Source organism: Quercus lobata, chromosome 2 (assembly GCF_001633185.2).
Source record: "Quercus lobata isolate SW786 chromosome 2, ValleyOak3.0 Primary Assembly, whole genome shotgun sequence".
In the NCBI taxonomy this organism is placed as follows: Eukaryota; Viridiplantae; Streptophyta; class Magnoliopsida; order Fagales; family Fagaceae; genus Quercus; species Quercus lobata.
The window spans coordinates 35,230,317-35,239,992 of NC_044905.1; the positions used below are offsets into that span (position 1 = coordinate 35,230,317).

The 9,676-nt window shown below is 30.5% G+C and overlaps 1 protein-coding gene across 1 annotated transcript; it reads left to right on the top strand.

The window, feature by feature from the left end:
- The first annotated feature begins 2,907 nt into the window (after positions 1-2,907).
- On the top strand, positions 2,908-9,211 carry LOC115956677 (laccase-14-like). Its single transcript, XM_031074988.1, has 7 exons — positions 2,908-3,012; positions 3,272-3,423; positions 4,934-5,178; positions 6,305-6,430; positions 6,567-7,158; positions 8,652-9,004; positions 9,078-9,211. Exons 1-7 carry the CDS (start codon positions 2,908-2,910, stop codon positions 9,209-9,211), a joined length of 1,707 nt encoding a protein of 568 aa, XP_030930848.1.
- Positions 9,212-9,676: the final 465 nt, after the last annotated feature.

The window sequence follows — 9,676 nt, forward strand, 5'->3', positions numbered from 1 at the left end:
GAACCTGCACCCAAAACGTAGCCTTGTTAAAGATTAATTCACGAACCGGGGATTCACCATCATACCTTTGAATAACAACTAGGTATTTGTCGAAACTCCAAGGCTGGTTTTTGATGATACGGTCTACATCAGGGAGGTTGTCAAAGACAAAAAGACACTTGTGATCTCCCAAGCGCCTAATTTTAAAGCCGTTTGTTGATCTCCACAGCTGCTTGAATGTTCTAGCCACCGCCTCCATTATCAAGAAGCGTGGAGTAAGAAATTTGGCAGCCAACATATACTCCCCAGTACGATGGTCCGCCCGCATAGTGTACCCAGATTTTTCTTTTTCGGACAAAGACAAATTATCCCAACTAGCTGCTAGGTCTTCCATATCAAGGAACAAGTTGGAGAAGAAAAAAGTGAAAGAAAATTGTTTCCCAATACCCCAGAAAAAGACACCCACTAGTCTCGGCACACCAGTAGTGAAACGAGAATGGAGACAAAGAGAAGTCAATAACAAAACAGCACAACCAGATAAAACAGTAGAATAAGAAAACAAAACACTCCTTACTATCGTAAGGGACAAAACACATCTACTGCCTAGAGGGAGAATGGGACCATTCTTCCAGAGAGACAGAGAGACCAAAATTTGATTCTTATAACTTAGAGAGTCAAAGGTATTGTCTAATTTTATTGAGGACAAAGTTTGGCTAAATTTCAACTAAAAAAATTAACATGGCTACATATTTTGAAAATTTAATAGTTAGATTGCATATTCTTTATATTTTAGATGTTATTTACGATTCGAATCATAATTTATTATGTATGCATAATTTTAAATTACAAAAACTTGAAATTTAAATATTTAGTTGAAATTTTAGACTACTTTTTAGCAATTGATTTTTGATATTCTTAAAATATAGAAAGCATTGAGGATATAAGAAGAAAATAAAATTCAATAATGCATTTGTCAAAATTCAAATCCAATAAAAAATTATTAAATGAAATTGTAGTCATTGGTTACAAAGTAATTTGCAGCCAAACTTTCTCATTTTCTTTATAAAGAAAATTAGGATTTAATTCTCACTCTTTTACTTGTTGAGATTGAATATATTGAATATATATATATATATGTGAGAGAGAGAGAGAAATAACTTTTTTGCCCCTACTCCTTCCACTTTTCTACTTTACCCAATCAAAAAAAAAAAAAAAGCACCCTGTCCTAGATCTCTATTTCACACACCCATGGCCATCAATACCTTCCAAAATTATCACATGATTAAAATTTAAAGCATTGCCCGCACCCATGGCTATCATTACCTTCCAAATCAAACTACAATATGCATAAAGAATCGTATCGGACCTGGTTTGTGATTTCTTTACTTTGAACAGAATCCAATTATGTTTAATCTCAGTTTCTCTTAAAAACACATGCTATATATTTTGAATTCCCCTCTTTTCTTTGTTCTTCATCAGACCATGCTATCTTGACTTAAATTTTCATGGAAGTTTCATTATTTATGAGCACTATAGGATCCGATCCCTCCTAGCTTCCACATAACAAGCTTGCATCAAAGCGTGAAATGAGAAATTGATGATTTTATATATATATATATATATATATAAAATCAATTTCTTTACCTTTTTTTTTTTTTCCTATCAATTAATTTTTTTGGAAGTTTTTTGTCTGACATGATTTTTATTTTATTAAAATGCTTATGTTGCTTGTATAATATTTAACTATTTAATTTTATATTATTATGTTAGTCACATGTGTACCAATAATGCAAACCGTTTATCACGTTGATATTTTTTATTAATGAGTTAACAATAGAACTAATTAAGTTGATTGCAAGTTTAAAATAACATTGATCAAATTGATTGCTACTAAAATTAATGGACTGACGGTGTTTTTGTCAAATACGAAGCTCTTCTCTAAGAAATGAATTAATATTAGGTTAAGTTTCATAGTGCTATCCCGTAATTCTCTTCTAGCGTATTTGATAAATATAAGGCAAAAGATATAATTTTTGCTAACTTTTATACTAAATGTATGACAAAAAACTAAAATTTAACTTAATTTTTAATAAAAAATATAATTTTGTTAGATAAAATATAAAAGAAAATAGAAAAAGCTTTTTACCACACAGGCACTTTGCTTCAATTTTTGCTTTGGTTTTTCTCTGAAATGTTTCTGTCTTTTGTGTTTTTTTTTCTCCTAAAAAAATTGTGAAAATGAGAAAGGATGGTTAGTTTAAGTATTTGTTTCTCAAGAAAATATTGACGTTTTGAAAATATGAGAAAGGATGGTTAGTCTAAGTGTTTGTTTCTCAAGAAATATTGATTTTTATTTTTTATTTTTTTGATATATGAGAAAGGGACGTCAGATTTTGTGTTTTTTTTATGAAAAAAAAAAAAATGAGAGAGAGGGTTGACGGCCATTTTATCGAAGAAAAAAATGGAAAAGAGAAAGAAAAAAAAATAAAAACTAACAGAAAGTAGATGTTTCGAATTTTTAGATGTCTCTCTCATACACAACAAGAAATATCAAATGACCCAAAGATTATTTAAGAGACAACGTAGATCTTAATCCCATTAATTAATTGCAAAGTGTCTCGATTATGCATCATTTAGTATGTAAAAAAAATCAACTTTACTCATAATAAAAAATTAGCTGGCCCACATCTAACGGAAAGGAATCTTAGTAATGATGCGTGTTTTTATGAAGGTTACAGGGAGCAGGCACATGTACAAATCCCATGTTTTTCGTATGAGTTTAAAAACATAAACATTTTAAATTATTTTCGGTAGCAAGATTAGTAGTCTATAAATTGGTCCTAATGTCATGTTGACAGTCACAGAAATAAAAACGTAAGAAACAAAGAGTGATTTTTCTTTGTTAATTTGGTAAGAATTGATTGAGAAATGGGACTAAAGAATATGAGTTTGATCCTAGGATTTCTAGGGTTTGTTTTTCTGCAAGGTTTGCTCGTTTGCACTGCTTATAATGTCCACCACTACAGTTTTATTGTAAGTTTCCTCTATATTCTTGATCCTTGTAAAATTTATTGGACACAAACCTTCTGAAGTAGTGTGTGTGCCTGCAAAAAAATGTCTCTTATATATTCATTATGGAAAAGTGTTGATTATTTTTATTTTTTCATGTAAAACCACCCATCAGTAATGGTCTATATTAGTAAGGGACCTGAAGAATGTGGTTGAAACCTTTTCTGTATATATTTTTTCATCTTACGGTATTTGATTTAAATATTTTACATTTTGGTTGCAGGTGAAAAACACATTTTTTGAAAGGCTTTGTAGCAACAAGACAATGCTTACCATAAATGACAGCTTCCCTGGACCAACAATTCTTGTCCACAAAGGCGATAGAGCTTATGTTAATGTCCACAATGAAGCAAGTTATGGTGTCACTATTCACTGGTGATGATGGCTCCCCCCCCCTCTCTCTCTCTCCTCTCTCCACACACACACAATATAGACCATCAAACCAATTTGGAGAGAGAAAAAACACCTTACTTTAAATTGTGCATTTGGACTTTTTTTTTTTTTAGAAGACTATTTTTTTATTTATTAAAAGTTTATTTGGTGAAAGTTGATAGAATAATAGAAAAATGAGATTCTAAAAATTTATACATAAAGTTTTCATTTTATTTTATATAAAATGTGTTCTCATGCATGTTGGATCAAACTAACATTTGAAGTGATAGGTCCTTCATGCATGTTTGCTTGACTTCTCCCCAACTCTTAGGGTCAAAGTTGGGATTTGGTTCCAAAACAGCAAAGTTATACTCCATATGATATATATTTGAATTTAACAATTAAAAATTTATAATATTTTTTTAAAAAAAGAGACCAAATTAATAAACATGTAAACTTGTAAATTAATTTAATTGTTTATATATAATTTTTCACAAAATAGGAAACAAATTATTGCATAGAGAAGAAATGTTAACAATTTTGAAGGAAATTGCATTGTTCTTTTATTTTTGTATTTTTTCTGTTTTATCAATTGCTTCCTTATTTTTTTTTCCTGTTTACCATAAAATGAAATAGAAAAAAAAAAAAAAAAATCACTGATTTCACTATATTTCAACCCATGGCTCCATCATAATAGTCAATTAATATATATTTTTTAGATTCAATAGAATTTCAACCTATAGTTTCATGATAATTGTTTATTAAGAAAGTTTACTAGTTGAGCTAACTAGAATCTATTTCAATAAATTATTAGTTATTATTTTATATTTTTGGATCACTAGGGTCAATTCCATGGTTGACCCAAGGGCTCCTCCATTAGCTGCTCTAGTCCGTTTGGAACAACTTTTTGTTGAAAGTACTGTAAATAAATCTAAAAGTTAGCTAAAATAGTATAGTAGGATCCATAAATAGTACCCAAAAGTGCAATAGGACCCATGAATAGTAGAAAAAATAAGTTGAATAATAGCAAAAATAAGTTGAATAGTAAAAATAGCTGTCTTTTTAAGCCAATGCCAAACGCAACCTTAAAAATACAAAAGAAATACAAAGAAAGTGATATGTATATATATATACAAGCCGATGACATTATTCAGTTACCATGCTATAAATAAATAATGATGGGCTCAAGTTTCGTCCAAGAAAAATTCAAAAACATGCTGTTTTTTAACTAAACAACAAAATTATATAACATTTGTCAAGACTTTAAAGTCTTATAGTTAGATGATATTATCTCAATTTCCTAATGAGGATAACTTGGGTTTATATTCCCCTCTCTCAATTATTGTTAAAAAAAATATATATATATATATATTCATGAAGATATTATACAACTTTATACATTAGTTATCAATACCACAATGCATGATATGATGTATCATCTAGTGTTCATCAACAAATACCATGAAAACTCATGAATACTTTTTAACTTTTTATTTTTATTTTTATTTTATAGGCATGGAGTGAAACAACCAAAAAATCCATGGTCAGATGGTCCTGAGAACATTACACAATGTCCCATCAAACCAGGAAAAATTTTTACTTATGAGGTCATATTTTCAGATGAAGAAGGAACTTTGTGGTGGCATGCACATAGTGATTGGACACGAGCCACAGTCCATGGTGCCATTGTAATTTTACCTGAGGCCAAAACCACTTATCCATTTCCCAAGCCTGTTGCAGAACAAGTACTCATACTTGGTAAGAGCAATACTAGGGACAATTTTTTTTTTTTTTTTTTTCACTACAAAATATGGTGACAATTAATGATTGGAATAAAATTACTTTAATACGAATCCACCACTAACACTAATTTTGCTTTGCAACAATTATAACAAACAATGATAGCAATTGAAAAAAACAATTGTGAAAATTTTTGGAAACTTTCCCCATATTTCAAAATTGGTCCAATAACTCTACGCCAAACCCAAACATGTTAATAACATATAACATATACATACCTTAATAATTGGGAAATTTTGAGGGGTAGGATGAAGAATTTTTGCTTGGGAAGACTAGACTATAGTATCATAATTTAATTAATATACATGTATACATGAATGCATACACATATGTAAGTTTAATATAAATGTCTACATGAATGCATACACATATGTAAGTGTTTGTTTAAAAATATTAGAACATATTATGAAACTGTCATAAATTTGTAAACAATAGAGATATAAATTTCTTAATTTAAGAAATAACTATTTCATATAATAAAAATACAAACAAATAACCGAATAATTATTACACATAAATAACCATTTCATTACATGATCTATTATTGTATATCAAACGTATCCTAAAATTAGTACATTCCATTTACCCTTGCCTTTATTTTCTCCTCCCATCATTCTTTGTCCCAAGCATATATTTATAGCTTTATTTTCATTTTATAAGATGAGATTTGCTTAATTGAAAGTTCCAACCTTTTGAATATTTGAATTTCAAGTATCTAATTTTTTTAAGGACTCTTAATTTTCAAGGAGCGGTTGAAAATTAAGAAAATTTAATTAATTATTTATAGTCTTTTATATGAGGGTTAATAGATTTTTATTATTATTATTTTAAATTGTCTAGTTCTGCCCTTGCATGTCCTAGCTATCTAAACTCTAAAGTGAAGTATTATGGGAAATTATTGTTTCACATTCTTTAATATAAACTTTGTACACACAATGTTTATATTTTCACATTAAGTGTTCAAATTTTTCAAGAATGTTCATATATAATGCATGATTACAAATGATATGTACGGAGAGAGTATAAAGAGATTCCAACAATCAATGCCCAAGTATTATATAACTAAATCTTAACCTTGTTGCAGGGGAATGGTTCAAGGGAGATGTGAAAGAGATAATAGATAATGCTACAGCTACCGGCAGTGATCCAACACTATCAGATGCTTACACTATCAATGGACAACCAGGATTTCCAAACAATTGTTCTAATGGTATGAAAGATTGATGTATACTAAAAATGTTATTACTTAATGAAATGAGCTTGTCGTAGTTAGCTAATATTGGTCAGCAATGTAAGTGAAAAGAACTTGTACATCATTTTCTGATCATTATAATTTCATGATGCAGGTGCTTCATATAAACTTACAGTTGAGCATGGAAAAACATATCTTCTACGTCTAGTAAGCGCTGTGATGAATGAAGAAATGTTCTTTGGAATCGCCAAACACAATTTCACAGTTGTGGCGCATGATGGTGCATACATAAAGCCCATAACCACAAGTTACATCATGATAACCCCAGGACAAACAATGGATATTTTGGTCACAGCAAACCAGTCTCCAAGTCACTATTACATAGCTGCTACTCCTTTCTCTGACTCCAATGCTGCATTTGATAGTACCAATACTTCAGCTATTCTTCAGTACACAGGAAATTATACACTTCCATCCTCTATTCCCTATCCGACCCTTCCTAATGTCACAGACCAGAATGCTGCAGACAACTTCACAATTCGCATAAGATCTTTGGCAAGTGCTGAACACCCAATTAATGTGCCCAAAAATATCACCACACGAATTTTTATCGCAGTTTCCGTAAACCAAATACTTTGTGCTAATGCGTCGTGTGGGGGCCCAGGTGGTAATAGCAGGCTAGCTGCAAGCTTAAATAACGTAAGTTTTGTGACCCCATCCATTGATATACTACAAGCATACTACAGGTACTACACCACTCTATTTTATTTTTTCTCTCTTTCCTTTTTTGTTTAACAAAATCTTTTACCGAGAAGGCATAAAGTACAAGCATGAAAAATATGATATATTCAATTAAATTATTGCTAAAACTTAGGTACAGTGAATTAGGTTTCCAAGTTAAATTCAACATCTGATTATATTAAATTTAATTATCTTTATAAAAGAAAATAATATTTTTGTTTTAGTAGTTTAATATAATCATGTATGCATTTGAATTTAATTGAGAAAACTAATGTAATACATCTAAGGAGGTATTGTAATTTGCAAAGAATTTTTAAATTTTATTTGCTTTAGCATGAAATGATTATATGCAAAAGTAGTAATACTAATAAGAAAAGAACAACAACAAATTATAACTCTTATTGTTATTGTTATGAGGAGCTATAGAAATCACTTTTCTTTTATAGCAAATAATAGAATAATGTTAGATTCTAAATATTTAGGATTAAATGTTTAGATTATAAATTTTTGTATGTTGGCAAACAATGTACAAAAACATCTCTAGATTAGGTGTTAGACATTGCTCAAAAGTGTTCAAGTCAAGATTTAAGAATTGTTAAGCTGCATAAAGAAGAGTTCAGTTTCTGTGAAACTCGACCGATCAAAAGAAAGGTTCAATCGATTGAAAGTCGTATTTTGCAGATTTTAAATTAGGCTCAAAGCCTGCGAAAATGTTTAGCATTTCAGTCCAACACTATTAGGTATAAAAGGAAAATCTTAAATACGTTTTAGAATCTCTGGGAAGTCTTGTGAGTTAATTCTTTGAGATCTATGAGGTTTTTGTAACCTTCTAATTCTACAAGAATCTATCGGAACGAGATCTACAATCAGGAACTGGTGGAAACAAGTTGCTGCATAAAGATCTACTACTGATGGCGATCTAAAATCTTTGAGTGGATCTCAAAGTCACAAATGTGGGTGTTTGTGTTTAGCAAATTCAGATAGAAGAGTCTGTGGAGTCGAAGTTGCACGTGGTTGTGTGAGTAAGTTTTACAAGAGGTAGCTTTAGATTTTAGGGAGAAAATCTATTGTAGACTTCCATTCTATTATAGTGAATTTATTTATCTTGAGGATAGCAAGGTTAAATCTTCCCTAAGTTTTTTACCTTGAAACTGTTGATTTCATTGGTTTTCCTGAGTCATCATATTGCTTGCTTAATTACTTTTCTGCACTAAGTAATAATATGATTGCATGAGTTTAACCTATATTTGAATGATTAACCTGAGTAACTACTTGGCTAATTAATTATGTTAAACAAATATGAGTATGCAGGGGTCTAATTAGAGCAAACAAATAACATCTAGTCCCATAAATCTCACTTCTAGGAGAATGCACAAGTATCACTAAATTATAAAATGGTTTCAATTTTTTTTTTTTTTTTTTTTTTTTTTGGAGAATCAAAATGATGGAAACTTAAGCTTGTTAAGGAAAATTACCTAATTTTTGAAACTATACACAGGAGCTTGACAGGCGTTTTCGGAAGTGATTTCCCGAATCAGCCACCCTCTGTTTTTAACTTCACAGGAGATGTGGGTAATAATACGTTATACCCAACCCAAGGAACAAAGGCAAGGTTGATAAATTATGGGGAAGCAGTGGAAATAGTGTTCCAGGGGACAAACGTTGGGAATGCAGAGAATCACCCATTGCATTTACATGGTTTTAGCTTCTATTTGGTTGGGACAGGTTATGGAAATTTCAATGCTACCGCTTCCCCAAGTACTTACAATCTGAATGATCCACCAGAAGTTAACACCTTTGGAGTTCCTAAGAATGGATGGGCCACGATTAGATTTTTTGCTAATAATCCAGGTAATCTCTCTCTCTCACAAAATATAATTAGTGTACCACTTTTTTGATAACATGGATGATATCTATTTTTCAGGGGTGTGGTTTATGCACTGTCATTTGGAAAGGCATGCAAGCTGGGGTATGGACACTGTCCTCATTGTGAAGAATGGAACCACCGTGGAAACAAGCATTCTGCCACCTCCAACTAATTTGCCTACTTGTTCATAGTTTGGAAAATTTTTGGATTCAATCTCTAATAAGGACTCGTAAAATGGAAAGTGACTTGGATTTGGTCTTTCCAGAAGCATTCGTTTGTTGAAGTAATTTTACAGTCAAGATGCTTTGAATAATGTCTGTGATACTTCCAAAAAAATGTTTGAGACACATTTCATTTACGTTGTATATTCTATTAATTGGCAGGAATTGAAGGATAAAATTTAAAATTCTCGAATGTTAAGAAAATTATATGAGAAGTCTTATTAAAGTCCATGGTTCAAAAAAAATTTAAATGAAAAAAAAAAAAAAAAAACTAAAGTCTAATCACTAATGTCTTCTGTCTTTTTATCAACATGTGTATGTGTGTGTGTGTGTGTGTGTATATATATATATATATATATGTATGTATGTATGTATGTATAGCTCAATGTCATTCAAGAAAAAAAAAAGGGCTAATTACCATTTTAGTTTCTAACA

What these genes read in the sequence shown, in the direction of transcription:
- LOC115956677 (XM_031074988.1), top strand. Translation starts at nt 2,908, where the DNA reads ATGGGACTAAAGAATATGAGTTTGATCCTAGGATTTCTAGGGTTTGTT. An exon ending in TATGGTGTCACTATTCACTG is followed by an intron (nt 3,424 to 4,933) that starts GTGATGATGGCT and finishes TTTATTTTATAG; the next exon opens with GCATGGAGTGAAACAACCAA. An exon ending in AGAACAAGTACTCATACTTG is followed by an intron (nt 5,179 to 6,304) that starts GTAAGAGCAATA and finishes ACCTTGTTGCAG; the next exon opens with GGGAATGGTTCAAGGGAGAT.